The sequence below is a fragment of the Dama dama genome, chromosome 20, assembly GCF_033118175.1.
Source record: "Dama dama isolate Ldn47 chromosome 20, ASM3311817v1, whole genome shotgun sequence".
In the NCBI taxonomy this organism is placed as follows: Eukaryota; Metazoa; Chordata; class Mammalia; order Artiodactyla; family Cervidae; genus Dama; species Dama dama.
Window position 1 is genome coordinate 106,870,949 of NC_083700.1, and position 17,202 is coordinate 106,888,150.

The 17,202-nt window shown below is 49.0% G+C and overlaps 1 protein-coding gene across 2 annotated transcripts in view; it reads left to right on the forward strand.

Annotated features, from left to right (window-relative positions):
* Positions 1-16,691, forward strand: part of KIAA0319L (KIAA0319 like) — a 94,790-nt gene extending 78,099 nt beyond the window's left edge. For both annotated transcript variants that reach the window (XM_061122421.1, XM_061122419.1), the window contains exons 14-21: positions 582-733; positions 1,088-1,226; positions 2,771-2,930; positions 8,021-8,163; positions 8,929-9,051; positions 9,755-9,845; positions 10,911-11,002; positions 15,418-16,691. In XM_061122421.1, coding sequence (XP_060978404.1) covers positions 582-733; positions 1,088-1,226; positions 2,771-2,930; positions 8,021-8,163; positions 8,929-9,051; positions 9,755-9,845; positions 10,911-11,002; positions 15,418-15,605 — 1,088 coding nt within the window. In that variant the 3' untranslated portion in view covers positions 15,606-16,691. The remainder of the gene's footprint in view (positions 1-581; positions 734-1,087; positions 1,227-2,770; positions 2,931-8,020; positions 8,164-8,928; positions 9,052-9,754; positions 9,846-10,910; positions 11,003-15,417) is intronic.
* Positions 16,692-17,202: the final 511 nt, after the last annotated feature.

A 17,202-nucleotide genomic window follows, 5' to 3' on the forward strand; every position in this document is an offset into this window, starting at 1 on the left:
TGGGAGAGGCCCATAAGCTGATAGTGGGAAAAACTATCAGATATGCAGATGACCCCCCAACACAGTACCTGGAACTCAGTGACTGGAGAGCACGCACTGAGGAAACAGCTGCAGGTGGGGCCCCGGGAAGAAAAGTGTCTCTCTCCTTTTCCCCTATTAAAGTGCTAAGGAAGGAATCAAAAAAAGATGTTCAGAGAATAACATTTTAAGCCTCATTTTGAAGATAATATGTAGTATCAGCTGATGAAACCTGAACTTCAGGGCTTTAACCACTTTAGGCCTTTGTTTCCAATCATCTTCTATCACCAAAGCAGAGAAATGGATTCCTTCCAGGGAGGCTGCTGTGAGAATTTAGGAAGACACTGTACTTGTCCCCTCTGCTAGACAGTGTCAGGGACCATTTCTCTGGGTGGCACTGGTGGTGGTAACTCTACACTGTTCATTGCTGGTGTGGATAAGCACTTAAAATGGTTCTTCAGTTAGGATGTTTTTGATGTTTAATTTTCTCACAAGCACCATGAAGAAGCATTTCTTTTTTTTTCTGAATGATATATTTTTTTCAATGGTTTCTCTTTGTTTAGAAATGAACGAAGCACCTGTAGCCAAGATAGCTGGGAATGTGGTAATTACCTTGCCCACGGACACAGCAGAGCTGGACGGCTCCAAGTCCTCAGATGACAAAGGAATAGTCAGCTACCTCTGGACTCGAGATGAGGGGAGCCCAGCAGCAGGGGTAAGTATGCCGGGAGGTGGAGAGCTCCACGGGTCAGGTGGTGAGATGGGGAGAGGAGGCTGAGTCAAGCAGTCCCGGACCTGTTTTAACCAAGTGGTCTCTTGTGTCAAACCTGGATTGTGCTCTGAAATCCAGGGAGATTAAATGGCTTGCCTAGGGTCACCCCTCAAGCTCATGTGGAACAGAATGTAATTCTATTCTCTGATCCTCATCACTGTGGGTTGTGATGCCATCACAGAGCAGGAACTCAAAGCCATCTACCCAGAGGGGGCTTAGCTATGACAGACGCAGCTGACTCCCATGCAAGGAGTATGGTTTTGTTCTGCAACATTGCCATATCGTTCCACCCCACAGGAGGTGTTAAATCACTCTGACCACCACCCTGTCCTCTTTCTTTCCAACCTGGTCGAGGGGACCTACACATTTCACCTGAAGGTGACAGATGCAAAGGGTGAGAGTGACATAGACCGGACCACGGTGGAGGTGAAACCTGGTGAGTTCATTTAGTGAGGAGCCGGAGTGGAGTTGCTGGGTCAGCCCAGCAGGGCCTGGATCCTGAGACCCTTCCCCCACAGCATGGACAGCGCCAGATGGCATATCCAGCTTTAAAACAATCTAGAATCCCCAAGCTAAGAACTGTAGAGACTCTCTGTTCCACCAAGACCTCTCCTACGCACACAGAAACATGGACCTCCCCTGCTTAACTCAGACGGAGAAACAGAAACTCAGAGAGGGCAGGGCTTGCTCAGCTTCACACAGCCATTGTGTCAGAGCCAGGCCTTTGGGCCCCTGTGCCAGCACTTTCTCCTCTACATGTGACTGATGACAGAGGGCTCAGGGTGCTTTGGGAATCTGAGCACAGGAATAACTTGAGTCATGATGTCTCATCAGCACCCAGCTGCAGAAAACAATTTATTTTTGTAAGTTGAGCCTCAGGCTTTATCTGACAACCCCCAGGGAAGGTAAAGTAACTGGTGTCCTTTACATTTTTCAGATTTGCAGAAATAAAATTCCTTTCTTAAATAGAACCATGTTTTTGTTTTGTTTCGAGGCTAATTTGGTATTAGGGAGGAAATGAGTACAGGGTGGGATAGAGTGTTATAAATTCCTGAGCATCTGATGAGAAGGTATAAACTTTAAACCTACTCTTTATTAGGTTTAAGGCCAGGCTTATGTACAGATGTCTTAGAAGGGAAGGGATCTTGGCAGGTCTTCCAGTCCTTGCCCTGCCTCTCTGAAGGACAACAGCCAAGACACTGTGAAGTCTCCTCTGTGTTTAAAATCACATCACAGATAGTCTCTAATTATGTAAATGATGCATCAGAACAGACAAATGGTGCATCAAGTATGTGAAGAAGATATTCTGAATAGCCACTTTTAACTTCCACATATAGAGCAGTCTTTAGGACATAATCAAAAGTAAGACATAATGGTCTCACAATTCTAGAGTCGTGAAAACATTGTCTGCTGTGATGTTGTTTTAAGGAAATCCTTGTTTCTTGGCTGCCTGGATTTCCTTCGTGTTTATGGTTTTCAAACCTGTAGGGCAGGTGCATTCCCATTGGTAAGATTGTTGGCATAGAAAATTTCCCTCCCGTTATTGCATACAAAGTACAGCAGTCACTGAAAATCAGGTTGGATCAGGAGAGATTGCTGGACACCCACCACTTGGTCTGGAGAGCTCAGCAAAGCCAGTTGGGCGGAGACTTTTAGAACAAACATTGAAGTGTTTCTCTTTTCCCCACTTCCAGCACTAAACCCCATTGATTTGGTCTGGGCCCCAGCACACATGTGGTGTTTCTCAGTTTAGTGCAGAGACCAGGAATGCTCCAGAGGCTCTCCAAGCCAGCCCCAGATTGCCGGGCTCAGGACGAAGCAATGGGGGGTTCACCATGGGGCCTTTCCGTTTTGAAGGCTGTCACTTGCATTTCTGAATGCTCTCACCACGTTCTCTCCTGGGCCAGCGCACAGGCACAGTGGCAGGTCTGTGTTAACTCTCCTACTTCTAAAGCCATGACTGATCCACATGCTTTCCAGATCCCAGGAAAAACAACCTGGTGGAGATCATCTTGGATGTCAACGTCAGTCAGCTAACTGAGAGGCTGAAGGGGATGTTCATCCGCCAGATTGGGGTCCTCCTGGGGGTGCTGGACTCCGACATCATTGTGCAAAAGATTCAGCCGTACACGGAGCAGAGGTAGCTGGGCATGAATGGGGGGAGACGAGGAAAGACCAGGGGTCCCCTGGGCTTCTTGCCTGAGCTGATCAAGTAGCGTGGGTAGATAGAGAAGAGTGGGCTCTCTGACCAGGAACCACTCATGGTGTTCATTTCTTTAACAAAGAAGAAATGTACTCTTTAGGACAGGTCATGTGCCCTGTGCTAGACACTGCAGCAGGTTACAAGGTCAGAAGAGGGCCATGATGTTTGAAGACCATGTTTTAGTAAGGGAGATGATCAAGTAAATACATAATGCACAGTGGCTTTGACAGAAGGCCAGTTGGAAGTAGATAGGGTAGGAGGTCCCCAGAAAAAGAGAATCAGGCTTTTCTTAGCTTAAGCCATTTTTGGCCTAAGCCATTTTATGATCTAAACCTGGCTACAGTGCTTGCCCTTGAGGTCTCACTAATTAATGATCTTAAGGGAAGAAAGAATGCAGGGACAGTGAGTTCCCTAGTGGCCTAGTGGTTAGGATTCTAGGCTTTCACGCCACAGCCCAGGTTCAATCCCTGGTTGGGGAACAGAGATCCCACGAGTCATGCAGTGTGACCAAAGCGAAAAAAGAATTCAGGACCCAGTGATTCTTCTCAGGGAAGAGAAGTAACAATAGCAAAAATAATAAATCAGTTGTAAAGACTCCCAGTTCTGTTCCAGTGGTAAAGATATCCTGAAGCACTCATTCACCAGATCAGCTGGAACCTAAGAAATCATATTGACTTTTTCTGAGCCTCATGATTTCAATCAGCTAAAGCTTGGACTCTGTCGACCTATGTCCCATTTCTGTGCTTAATTCTGTGCTCAAGCCCCATCATGAATGTGCATGTCCCCTTAGTTTAAAACTTCCCCAATTTTGCCATTTAGGGAGACACTGCTTTGGGAAAGATCCCCGGTATTCTCCTCACCTGCCGCAGGTGATAAATTCTTCCTTCTTCTCACCTTTGGGGCTTGGTTGTGTCTTTTGGCTCAATACCACCTAGAGGAGAACCCAGTTTTTGGGTAACACTATCATGGAGATACAGGCAAGGGTGATTATTTTTTCAGGAGAATTTGGGATTGAGGTAGTTCAAAGATTTTCCAGAAGTAAAACTTAAACTGATCAAGCATAGAAGGACAAGGAGGAAATTCAGCATAGAGGAACAGCATGAACAGTATTCCTGTGATATGAACGTAGAATTTGCTCTGGAAGAAGCCGTTGGGTTCAGAGCACTTACCCGGCCCTAAGATGTGGTGGACAGCAGGCTTTCTCTGTAGACTCAGGACAGTCATAAGCAGGCCAGGCAGGTCAGTTTGAATAGTTTGGGTGGGAGGACTCCGAAGTTAGTTTGTTTTGTATGTGAAGTTTTTGTTTATTTTTGAAGCAAGGATATTAGTTCTTTTTTTTTTTTTTAAGGGAGGTTAGTAGTGTGGAGGCTAAAACTAAAATAGGAAGAGACCAAAGGCTGGGAGACAAATCAGGAAGCTTTTGGACTAGTCTAGGAAAGGGTGCTAACACCGAATGAGGCAGTGGCCGTAGAAATGGCAGAAGATGTGAGGAAATTAAAAGAACTTCAGAGTAAATCAGTAGGCCTTAGTGACCCTTGTGGAGTGAAACTGAGTGAACTGTCAGATATGAGCATTTTCATTTGCATGCCTGGATAGATGGTGGGCGCTGAGATTAGGGATACAGAAGGAACCAGTTTCAAAAAAAAGATAATGAGTTCAGTTTTGACTGTTGAACTTGGGGTGTCTTGGGCTTCCCTGGTAGCTCAGACGGTAAAGAATCTGCCTGCAATGCAGGAGACCTGGGTTCAGTCCCTGGGCTGGGAAGATCCCCTGGAGAAGGGAATGGTTACCCACTCTAGTACTTTTGCCTGGGAAATCCCATGGACACAGGAGCCCGGTGGGCTACGGCCCATGGCATTGCAGAGTTGGACATGATTGAGTGACTAACAGACACTTTCACACGGGCTGCATAGGGAGATGCTTCACCATGTGGTAGGATGTATCGGTTGGAGCCTGAGGTGGGAGGAAAGGGCAGAGGTCAGGAGTCACGGTACAGGCAGGGTTAAAGCCGTGAGGATGGGTGAGTCACACTGGGAGAGTGTCAGGAGGGTTGAGGACAGAGCTCTGGAGAACATCAATATTTAAGAGGAAGGCAAAGAAAGAAGGGCCAGCAAAGGAAACTAAGAAACAGCAGTCAGAGAAGTGGGAGGAGAACCAGATGGGAGCCGCCTGCTGGAAGCTAAGAGACAGGCTGGCAGTGAGCGGGTGGGCTGCCAGAGGACTCAGGTGCTATAGAGACAGGTGTGGTGAGCACACAAAACAGACCTTTTGAGTTTGTGATTAGTAGATCATCAGAACTCAAGTGAGATCATTTCACTTAGATGCTGGGAGCAAAGCTTTTTCATGGTTTGAGAGTACAGAGACGGTACAATGCCTCTTCGAAGAGGCTGGTGTTGAAAACAATATGGGAGACGAGCTCAAAAGAACACCTTTTAAAGATGGGAAATACTTGAACATTTTTATAGACTGAGGGAAAGATGTAGAAGAAAAGTAGATGGTGGGGACATGGGTTATAAATGGAGGTAGTTCTGGGGGACTGGCTGTGGACAGAGCAGGTGCACCACTTCCTCTGGAGATGGGAGGAGAGGAGGGAAGATGTGCTCTTACGGGTGAATTTAGAAGTAGAGAAGGACGACATTTGAAAGGGTTAGTACAAACGTCCAGTTTCTCTGAAACTGGAGGCAAGGCCATCTGCTTCGAGGAGGTAAGAGTGAAGTGGACAGGCTGAGGAAAGTGGGGAAGGCTGAGAACAGCCACCCCAGGAAAGGATGCTGGCTTTGGGCAGTACTGGAGTCTCACCCAAGGTCAGAGGCAGGAGGTGAGCAGCAGTTTCAGCTCCGGCCGCACAGCTGTGTCGCTCAGAGCTTTTATGAACGTACCATCCCCCAAGCCTCGCCCCCAGAGATGGTGGTTCAGTTGGTCTGGAGTAAGGTCTGAGCACCTAAATTTTAAAACCCTCCAGGTGAATCTGATATGCAGTCAGGGTTCACTGGATCGGAGACAGCATGATGATGAGGACTTTCTTTTGAAGCTCTGCTTAGCAGCCTGGGAATAGGAACAGGAAGGTGGCTGCCGGGATGGATGAAGCTGGTGGGAATTGGCTGGGACAAAGCAGTGGCGAGACTCCGGTGAGAGCGCTGTGGACGGGGCTGCTTGCAGACTTGCCGTCACTGCATCTGAGGCACAGGGGAGAGACAAGCGTCTGGGTTTCTGGTTTGGCCTTGATGGGCTTTGCTGAGGAATTCAGGAGGAGGATATGATTGGAGGGAGAGAGAGAGTGTTATTACGATGGGAAAGAGCATGGGCCTCTCCCCAGGCAGCCCGGCCTCTGTCAGGGGCAGCTCTGTGACAGTGGGCAGGTGACTGTATCTCTCCAAACCTGTCCTTCACCTATAAAAATTCTAGCAGCCGTTTTGAAGGCTTGGTGAAGATTACATAAGATAATGTTTAAGTAGTCCCTCCCTAACACATAATGAGTTAGTTAGTAATTATTATCAGTCTATTTTGAAACATGTTAGGTTTGAGATGTCTGTGGTAGATCTGGTGTAAATACTCCAGCAAGCATCTGTAGGTATAGGTTTGGTCACTCAGGAGAGACATGGGGAGAGGAGATAAAGCTTTGAGGGTTGTTTGTGTGTAGATGGAAATGGAAACTGTAAGCGTGAACTAGGTCACTAGGAGAAAATGTGAGAAACGGCCACGTCTTTTTAAATCAGTTTTCACTGGACTGTCGTTGTTTCTCAGTGTTGAGTCAGTTTCTGCTGAGCAGCGGTGAATCAGTTACACATAAGCCCATATCCACTCTTTTCTTTAACTAATTCATTTTTAATTTGAGGATAAGTGTTTTACGATATTGTGTTGGTTTCTGCCATACATCAACATGAATCAGCCACAGGCATACAAATGTCCCCTCCCTCTCACAGCCCCTTCCCACGTCCCGCCTCACCCTGCCCCTCTAGGTAGTCAGAGTCCACTCGTTTTTAGATTTCCTCCTGTTTAGGTCTCCAGAGAGCATTGCGTGGAGTCCCCTTGGTATACAGTAGGTGCTCACTAATCATCTATTTTACATGTAGCATGAGAGATGACCACAGATCTTATGGGAAAGATTTGTTTCTTGATTCTGGAGCTTATGATACCCCATTTTTAGCCTCACTACGTAGTGAACTTTTAAAGGTCTTTTAGGAAAGGACTTCCCAAACTTTCATGTCAGTCCACACATAGAAGATGATACTGTTTCTATGACACTTTGAGATAAATACACACAGTTGGGATTACACTAAACGAAGCTGGTCCAGGCCCTCAGTTATGAGACTATATGGAGTCACAAAGCAGGCTGCCAAAAATGGAGGCCAAGGCCTAGTGAATAGATTCCATGCCACCCAGAAGTGAGCTCAGACGTTGTCTACCTTGGACAGAAGTTGACAGTCAGCGAGCAAACAGATCTGGACCTAGAATAACATAGTCTTGTACCAGCCACACCATCATGTCAGACTTTCCTTGTTGCTGCCGTGGTCATTATCACTTTGGCCATGTTTTGACCTGCGGATAATGCTTTGATACCATGCAGCAATTTACGTTTTAGAAAACACTGTGGTTTGTCTTATAGATAGTCTAGGCACAAACCCAACAGCACTACACTCTCAGCTGTTAAAAGGCTGACAGCAGGATGTACCCAAAACTAAATCCCTGTGTTTCTGACCTCCAGTTACCTTTTGGAATAGGTCGTCTTGTTAATTAGGGCAGCTTAGGGCTTTTCTAAAAGCATAGGCTTTGGAGTCAGGCATATCAGGGTTGGGATCTGGCTCTGCCATAATTAACTGTGTGACCTTGGGCAAGCTGCTTAACCCCTCTGAGCCCCATGTTGTCCTCTGTAGAAGGGAGGTGATGCTGGGCAGCCCCGTTCTCACTCTGACTTGCTGTGAGAGAATGTGTGTAGTACTTAGCACAGTGTTGGCACGTACAGAAGGTACTTAGCAAATGTCCAGTTGACAGCCTCAGCCCATTCATACTGTTGCATGTCTCCGCAGCACCAAGATGGTATTTTTTGTTCAGAATGAGCCTCCTCACCAGATCTTCAAAGGCCAGGAGGTGGCAGCGATGCTCAAGAGTGAGCTGCAGAAGCAAAAGGCAGACTTTCTGATATTCAGAGCGCTGGAAATCAGTACTGTCAGTGAGTAGTTGTGGGGAGTTGGGAATGAGAGCCTGCCCAGTGCCCGCAGCTCACCTGTCATCCCTGCTGTCCTGGGGCTTCATTTCTGGTTCTCTGGGAATGAGGAAATAGTCACTTTCCTCCACTACCATTATCATGAAAGAGTCCCAACTCATTGCAGAGCTTCTTCACCTGGGGTCTCTGGGCCCCTGAGACAGCGTTCAGAGGAGCTGTGAATTCAAATGGGGGAAAAAAATTAATTATATCTTTGTTTTCATGAGCCTCTGACTGAAATTTACTCTTTTCCTCAATCACAAACTACTGTAGTATTAAGAGAACATGCGACTTTATGGCAATAGAAATTCAGATAGTTTTGTTTCATACCACTCGATGAAATAGCACTTTTTATTCATCACTACTTCAGAATTATAACAGTTGTCAGACACTGTTATAATCTTATTAATATTTTAATAAAGACATCTTTAAAGTTTTATATTCTTAAATTCTTCAAAAACATGTTTAGTATAATCTCCTTCCTCTATAATACTATGTCTTTTATCTTGGCAATTAATTATTCTGGGAAGAAGGTCTGTGGGACATGAAAGATTAAGAACTGCTGATATGGAAAATAGCAAGTAAAAACAGTCTGGAGCCTTTCTGACTGCTCCGGTTGTATCCAGCCATGATGGTGATCTGGGGGTCCCGTCCCGTTTTCATGGGCCCCGGAAGGCGGTCATCTTCCAGCTCTGACCCCTGTGGCCCTGCTTCCCTCTCCTGTACTTGCAGCGTGCCAGTTGAACTGCTCTGACCATGGCCACTGTGATTCATTCACCAAACGCTGTGTCTGTGACCCCTTTTGGATGGAGAATTTCATCAAGGTGCAGCTGAGGGATGGAGACAGCAACTGTGGTGAGCTTCCTGCTTTGACTGTGCCAGCTGGTTTGGCACTGACTGAGGCTCTGAGTTGAGTGGGTGGCTGTTGGTGTTTCCAAGGCAGATGAGCAAGCAGGGAGAAGAACTTTGTGTATTTGCTGTTTGCAGAGGACTTAATACTTCCTTCCTCCGCACTTGTTCAAGGTTAGAGGAAAGCTCTGAAGCAGTTTTTTGTGGTTTTCTTTTGTTGTTGTTTTTTGGCCAGGCCTTATGGCTTGTTGGATCTTTCTTTCTTAGTTGCCTGACCAGGGATTGAACCCAGGCCTCAGCAGTGAAAGTGCCAAGTCCTAACCACCAGACCGCCAGGGAATTCCCCTAAAGCAGTTGTTTAAAACGAAACAAAGCTTAAATCAGACCAACCACAAAACGCAGCATAAATGAGCCCAGCTGTACAGCCTCCTGCCCTTTCGGAGGGCCTGTGTGCTCTCGCCCATGGAAGCCCGTAGATTTCCACTCCCCTCTCTTCCTCTGTTGAAGCTCATTGCAGCCTGCCCCGCTGCCCCAGGGTCTCAGAGCCAAGCCAGGAAACACCGTTTCAAATTTCAGCTGCTTTTATCTCTAAGGTCTCATCTTCCCTGGGGAGCCCTGGGGACCATTTTGTCTTGCCCAAGCTGGGCAGCCCAGACCTCCCTTCTAGCCTGTCTCTCCACCACCCTTACCATTTCGTTTTTCTTGGCAGAGTGGAGCGTGTTATATGTTATCATTGCTTCCTTTCTCATTGTTGTTGGCTTGGGGATCCTGTCCTGGACTGTAATCTGTTGTTGTAAGAGGTAAGATGCACTTGCCCTGTAAATTTGTTCAGGCTCCTAATTACATGTTTGTTCATTGGAGAGATATCTGGCCCTTCTGCATGGGGGCGCTAAGTCCTGGGTTTTTTCCCTCACCGTCGCTGTTACATGCCCATCTACAGCATGCACAAAAAAGGTCTCCTTACCTTCTGATGCTCCTAAGGGGGTGAGTGGCTGTCACTGCAGTGATTTGCAACCTGGAAAACGTGGCTGTGGCTGAGTGGGCATTGGGAGGGCCTGGGGCATAGACCTGGCTTACATCTGTCTCTAGGGTTTGTGAGCTTTAGTACTCCACACCTCAGCCTCACCACTGTTCCCCATGGATTCTTAATTTGTCTGCCTCCCCTTCGATTTGAGAGTCATGTGTGTGTATGTTTTCTTGTAATTATAGACTTAGGTTAGTCATGATTAAGTCTTTCAGGTTTTTTTCATTTAGTCTTCCTATCTAGTCTTATAATATTTGAGAATAATATTTATTATTTTTCTCATCATTATTAATAATAGGTGTCAATTCTGTGTTTACTGTGTGCCAAGTACCATGATGACATTTTATAGGTGATATCTTTTTTAATAGGCATAACAGCCTTTGCTCAGGAAAATGATATCATCCATCCAAGGGCACACAGTTAATAAGTTGCAGAGCTGAAATGCAACCTGTGATATAACCTCACAATAAAACTTAGCAATAAAGAATCTAAAAAAAATTCCCACCAGTCCAGGACAACCACCGTTGACAACATTGCTGGTTTAAGCTTTCCTTCACCTTCCACCCTCCAAGGATAGGGGTTTCATTTTATTTACATTTTTAATCAATCTGTCTAAGATAATAACGTTTCCTTTACCTTTTCCCAAGTTGGTGAGGAATACTTGAATAAGAGATCACAGTTGCTCCCTGTCCCAGCTGAGAAGTAGGGAGAAGCAGCTCTTCCCTTAAGCAGCATCCCTGGACCCGGGCCCCACATGCCATCTGGCTGTCCCCTGTGGGTGGCGACCTGAGCCTCACACAGACCCTCTTTCCTGAGCAGAGACAGGGATTGTGTTTTTCAGGCAAAAAGGAAAACCGAAGAGGAAAAGCAAGTACAAGATCCTGGATGCCACGGATCAGGAAAGCCTGGAACTGAAGCCAGCGTCCCGAGCAGGTATGTCGGGAACTGGGTGCGGAGCCACCCCTTGGTAGACGGGTGCGCTCTACCCGAAGAGCCGCCACCATCACCCTTCCCCCCAGGCGTGTTGCCAGCAGCTGTTTGTGCTGGAAAAGCATCTTGTCCCCTCCCTGATGAGGACCAGGGTCCGCTTTGCCCCGTGGGGGCAGAACCTGCCTGTTGGACAAGCTCGGCCTCCAGGCCTCACTCCTCAGCCGCTTTCCCTTGCTGAGGGGGCTCGGCCTCTTGCTCTCCTTGGCCTGCTCTTTCCCCTTAGGGTTTCTGCCTGGAGTTCAGCTTTTCAAGCTGCCCCTGAGGTTGAGCTCAAGGACCTTGGTCTCTTTTTCCTGATCAGTCTGTCCGTTCTGAGCAGACAGGGTGAGGCTGTGAAGAGATCAAAGCCAGTGTCTGCCAGCTGGCGGTCCTTTCCTGCCAGCCTTCCTCTCCTGTTTTCTTCTCTCCTGTGTTTGTGAGGTAGATCCACAGGCTCCACGACTCTTAGAGCGGTGGAGGGCTGCTCCCCGGCTGGCCCAGGTGCACTGGGCTCGTCTGCCGAGGAATCTCCAGCTGCACAGGCACAGAGGCAGCTTCGGGGATGGGCTGGGAGGGCAAGGGCAGGTGCAGGGCTCCCCTTCCTGTCTGAGCACGCTCACTGGTGAGGTTCCGTTTACCATGGAGGTCCTGGTGCAGGCCTTATCCTCGTGTGGGAGCTGGACTCTCTGGAGAGCTGTTCCCAAACACTCTGCAAGTAGAACTGGTTTTTTTCACAACGTGTTTGTTTAACATCTCTCATACTTAAAGCTTTGTATTAGAAAGGCTGTAGGGGGACTGTATAGAGAGTTCTAGGACATAGGCTCCGCCCTCGGAATTTCACTGTAGTGAGGGAGGAAAGACATATGAGATGAAGGTAAAGGCTCGTAGGCAGTCTGGCTGTCGGCACCCAGGCAGCTTGGTTCGGGAGCACGGTGGGGCAGTGTCTGGAGGGGGGCTGGTGAACCACAGAAGTACCGCCAGAGCGTCCCAGAGGGATCCTGAGGATGAAGGCCAGAGGGAAAAACGTTGCACCACACCCTCCACGAGGTAGCCAAAGTCGTGTTTGTTGCTGTGGCAAGGTTTCTCTACCCTTTGAGCCCTTGGGCGACTCACTTTTGCTCTGGTAGACGGTGGCCTTGGCGAGCCCGCGTCAGTGTGCTTCTCGGAGGCCCTCCTCCTTGCTGATGTCTCTCTTTTCTAAACCGTATTCGTTGGTTCGTATTTCTGTCCAGAAACTACTTTCTCATCCAACCCTTAACCTGCCAATTAAAAGTTGTACTCATCTTTCTCCCACGTGTTTGTTTTGGCATTTCTCTCACTGTATTATATCACTTATTTTATTGTTTGTCCCTTTCAGTTCAGTTCAGTCACTCAGTTGTGTCCGACTCTTTGCGACCCCATGAACCACAGCACGCCAGGCCTCCCTCCCTGTCCATCACTAAGTCCCAAAGTCCATTCAAACCCATGTCCATCGAGTCAGTGATGCCATCCAACCATCTCATCCTCTCTCATCCCCTTCTCCTCCTGCCCCCAATCCTTCCCAGCATCAGAGTCTTTTCAAATGAGTCAGCTCTCTGCATCAGGTGGCCAAAGTATTGGAGTTTCAGCTTCAACAGCAGTCCTTCCAATGAACACTCAGGACTGATCTCCTTTAGGATGGACTGGTTGGATCTCCTTGCAGTCCAAGGGACTCTCAAGAGTCTTCTCCAACACCACAGTTCAAAAACCAATTCTTCTGCACTCAGCTTTCTTTATAGTCCAACTCTCATATACATACATGACCACTGGAAAAACCATAGCCTTGACTAGACGGACCTTTGTTGACAAAGTAATGTCTCTGCTTTTTCATATGCTGTCTAGGTTGGTCATAGCTTTTCTTCCAAGGAGTAAACGTGTTTTAATTTCACGACTGCAATCACCATCTGCCGTGATTTTGGAGCCCAGAAAAATAAAGTCAGCCACTGTTTCCCCATCTACTTGCCATGAAGTGATGGGACCAGATGCCATGATCTTAGTTTTCTGAATGTTGAGCTTTAAGCCAACTTTTTCACTCTCCTCTTTCACTTTCATCAAAAGGCTTTTTAGTTCCTCTTCACTTTCTGCCATAAGGGTGGTGTCATCTGCATATCTGAGGTTATTGATATTTCTCCTGGCAATCTTGATTCCAGCTTGTGCTTCCTCCAGCCCAGCGTTTCTCATGATGTACTCTGCATATAAGTTAAATAAGCAGGGTGACAATATACAACCTTGACGTACTCCTTTTCCTATTTGGAACCAGTCTGTTGTTCCATGTCCAGTTCTAACTGTTGCTTCCTGACCTGCATACAGGTTTCTCAAGAGGCAGGTCAGGTGGTCTGGTATTCCCATCTCTTTCAGAATTTTCCACAGTTTATTGTGATCCACAGTCAAAGGCTCTAGCATAGTCAATAAAGCAGAAATAGATCTTTTTTCTGGAACTCTCTTGCTTTTTCGATGATCCAGCGGATGTTGGCAATTTGATCTCTGGTTCCTCTGCCTTTTCTAAATCCAGCTTGAACATCTGGAAGTTCACAGTTCACGTATTGCTGAAGCCTGGCTTGGAGAATTTTGAGCATTACTTGACTAGCGTGTGAGATGAGTGCAATTGTGCAGTAGTTGGAACATTCTTTGGCATTGCCTTTCTTTGGCATTGGAATGAAAACTGACCTTTTCCAGTCCTGTGGCCACTGCTGAGTTTTCCAAACTTGCTGGCATATTGAGTGCAGCACTTTCACAGCATCATCTTTTAGGATTTGAAATAGCTCAACTGGAATTCCATCACCTGCACTAGCTTTGTTCATAGTGATGCTTCCTAATGCCCACTTGACTTCACATTCCAGGATGTCTTGCTCTAGGTGAGTGATCACACGATTGTGGTTATCTGGGTCATGAAGATCTTTTTTGTACAGTTCTCCTGTGTATTCTTGCCACCTCTTCTTAATATCTTCTGCTTCTGTTAGGTCCCTACCATTTCTGTCCTTTATCGAGCCCATCTTTGCATGAAATGTTCCCTTGGTATCTAATTTTCTTGAAGAGATCTCTCGTCTTTCCCATTCTATTATTGTCCCTTTACTAGTCAATAATACCCTTGAGGGTAGGGAGTGTATCTTACTCATCTTTGTATATGCATTAATACCACTGTGTACCAGACCTAAGCCAGACACTGGTTATATTACGGTGAACTGAATAGATGATGCTTTTGTGTAGCTTATATCAGGCAGACATTAAACACACAAATCCACAAATATACAAAATGTGATAGTGGAAGGTATTTGTAAAGAATAACATTAAAGCTGTGACCCCAGTGTCAACGAGAAGGAGAGTGAGGCACACAAAGGCTCTGAGAAATAGGATTGCAGGCCAAGCTGGTCAGTTGAAGGCCCAGCTGCCCGAGGGAGCAGGGGGCGTTTGGAGCAGGGGGCGTTTGCGGAAGATGCAGTGAGTGTGGGGTGAGTGGTGCAGGGCTGGGCAGGTCGGCAGGTACCCTGCTGTGGGCTTCTTCTAAGAGCAGTGGGGAGGTGTGAATGGTGCGGTTAGATTTATTTACATTTTAAAAAGACAGCTGGCTGCCATGTGAAGGAATTGGAGAGGCAAGAGTGGGTGAGAGGAAACTGGATAGAACACCCTCATGGTGGAGAGATGCTGAGATAGAGCAGCAGAGTCCAGACAGACTTGAGGGGAAGACTTGCTGAGATTCATATGTTTACCGAGGGGTGTGAGAGAAAAGGAGAAGCAAAGGATGGTCCCCACGCATCTTCTCTGAGGATCTGTGAACAAGAAAGACTGGAGAAGAAATGCAGAAATGTTTGGTTTAGAACAGTTGTTAATGGGGTTGAGGAAGTGAGGCTAGAAGATGGGTGGGGATGAGTTTATGGGAAGTTTTGAATGTCAGCTTGAGGATTTAGGCGTTTTTTCTGGTGGTGTCCTCACGGCGCCAGCAGCTGTGCGGTGCTTTCCATCCCGGCTGAGCCAGGGTCCGCTGACGAAGCTCAGTCTCTAGAGTCTCAGTGCTTGTTCCTTGCTTGCCTGCCTCCCACAGACCTCTGCCCTGTGCATGAAGGGAGATGGTGAAACACCCCACATTTAGGAGAGAGAACAGAGCATGTCATTGGGTGGACTAACCGAAGCGAATAGATGCTGGAGGCAGAGAATCTGCAGCGGACGCTGATCTGTGGGTCTGCAGTCTGCTCCCTGAGGCTTCCCTGCTCCGTCTAGCCAGGCCTGGGAGGACGCGGGTAGCCTCCTGCCCGCAGGAGAGGACCATGACCGGCCCTGCCGCTCTGCTCCTCTTCGGGCTGGGCTGGTGGGGCGCAGGGTGCGGCTCCCAGCCCCTGATGCCCGGCTCCTTGACTCCCGCGCAGGCGTCAAGCAGAAAGGCCCGGCGCTGAGCAGCAGCCTGATGCGCTCGGAGTCCGAGCTGGACAGTGACGATGCCATCTTCACGTGGCCAGACCGGGAGAAGGGCAAGCTCCTGCATGGTCAGAACGGCTCTGTGCCCAATGGGCAGACCCCGCTGAAGGCCCGGAACCCCCGCGAGGAGATCTTGTAGCTGCCTGGTCAGTCTCCTCAGGGTGGGGATTGGCAGTGCCAGGGTCCAGAGCATCGCCAGGCTGGTTCTCCTACCTCCCGCATCGGAGGGCAGCTGTTCTCCCAGCCTCTGCTGGTCACTCCATCCCAAAACCCTCAACCAGAGCCGCTGGTACTTGAATCCAGAGACATTCTCCAGGAACCCCTGAATGAAGCTGTGAACGAAGAGGTTTCCTCTTTAAACCCGTCTGGTAGGTCCCTCAAAATGTCCTCACCTCAGGGCCTCCTCTTTTTTGCACCCCTCCCCTGTTCCAAGGGTGGACACTGCCGGTTCCTGGCCTCCTCTCCAGCTCCTTGTCGGCTGGACTGCTGCCGCCGGGGCCCCTGCACGCGAGGCCTGACTGGGCCCCCCACCCCTGGGAACAAAACCAAGCCCCGCCAGCTGCTGGCCGCAGAAGCCTGCCTGCCTGCCTGCGGGCATGTTCCTTGTTCTCTGCTTTGGGATGGAGCGTGCCCTCTCTCTCTCCGCTCGGAGGAAGTGGCGCCCCCTCCTCACCCTGCCTGAGTAGGGGAGGGCTGGCTGCTTCCGGAGAGGAGCGGGCCCCAGGCCGCGGGGCTGGTGGGTCGCAGTCGCCAGGCTGGGCACAGGCTGCCACCCGTCTTCCTCCTGGCCACCCTGGCTGCTTCCAGAATCAGGCCCAAACTCCCTGTGCCCAGAGGAGACGGCGCAGACAGCCTGGACTGCCCTGGCATGAGAGGCATGTGTGACTGCCCCCCGCGGTCTCCGCTGTGTCCGCCTGTCCGAGCGCCTTCTCTCTGTGTCCCTGCACGTGTGTGGTAGAGTGAGTGTGAGCATCAGCTCCTCCTCGGGCTCTTGGCTCCTCACAAGGCAACCTTGACCTGGAGAGACTTTGAGCTTGGTGGAACAGAGACCCTCTGAATCCCTCTGGCCCTGTTCCTCAGCCACGAGGAACCGGTCCCTCCACTGTGACGTCTGGGTGTTGAGGAGTGGGAGCTTTGGGGACGTGGCTTTTTAAAAAGAAACTTCCGGTTTATACTACTGCACTACAGTCTGTCGTGAGATGATTAAACGTGCTATTTAATTGTACGCCTGCCTGTCGCGTGTGCTGCCGCGCGCTTCGTGGCCGACCTGCGCTCGGGGCCAGCCTCGGTGCCTATGATGCCTCCGACAGGCCGTCGTGGGCCTGGCATCTGCACGGGTGGTCAGCAGGGCTAGGCTTCTCCCTCGGGGGCGGCCAGGCCCCTTCTGGCCAGCTGCTCCTTTTGTCTTTCAGGACGGGAGTTTTCTGTCATTTCTTCAGCCTTTTGTGAACACAGAATTGATACATATACGCACACAAACACACCCGCCTCCTGCCCATCTCCACCCCATGGACCAGCTGGGGACACACAGGGCCCCGACACCCAGCTGGGCCCCTGGCCTTCCCACTTGGTTTCCAAAGCAGTGGGGCTCAGCCCCTGCCTCCAGGACAGGGCCGTGCTGGAGGGACAGCTTGGTGAGCTTGTCAGGTGGAAAGAGGCTGCTGTCCAGTCTCGGACTCCCAGGAAAGGGACAGGAGAGAAGGACCAGGGAACTCTTGTCCCCCCAAGACCCTGTG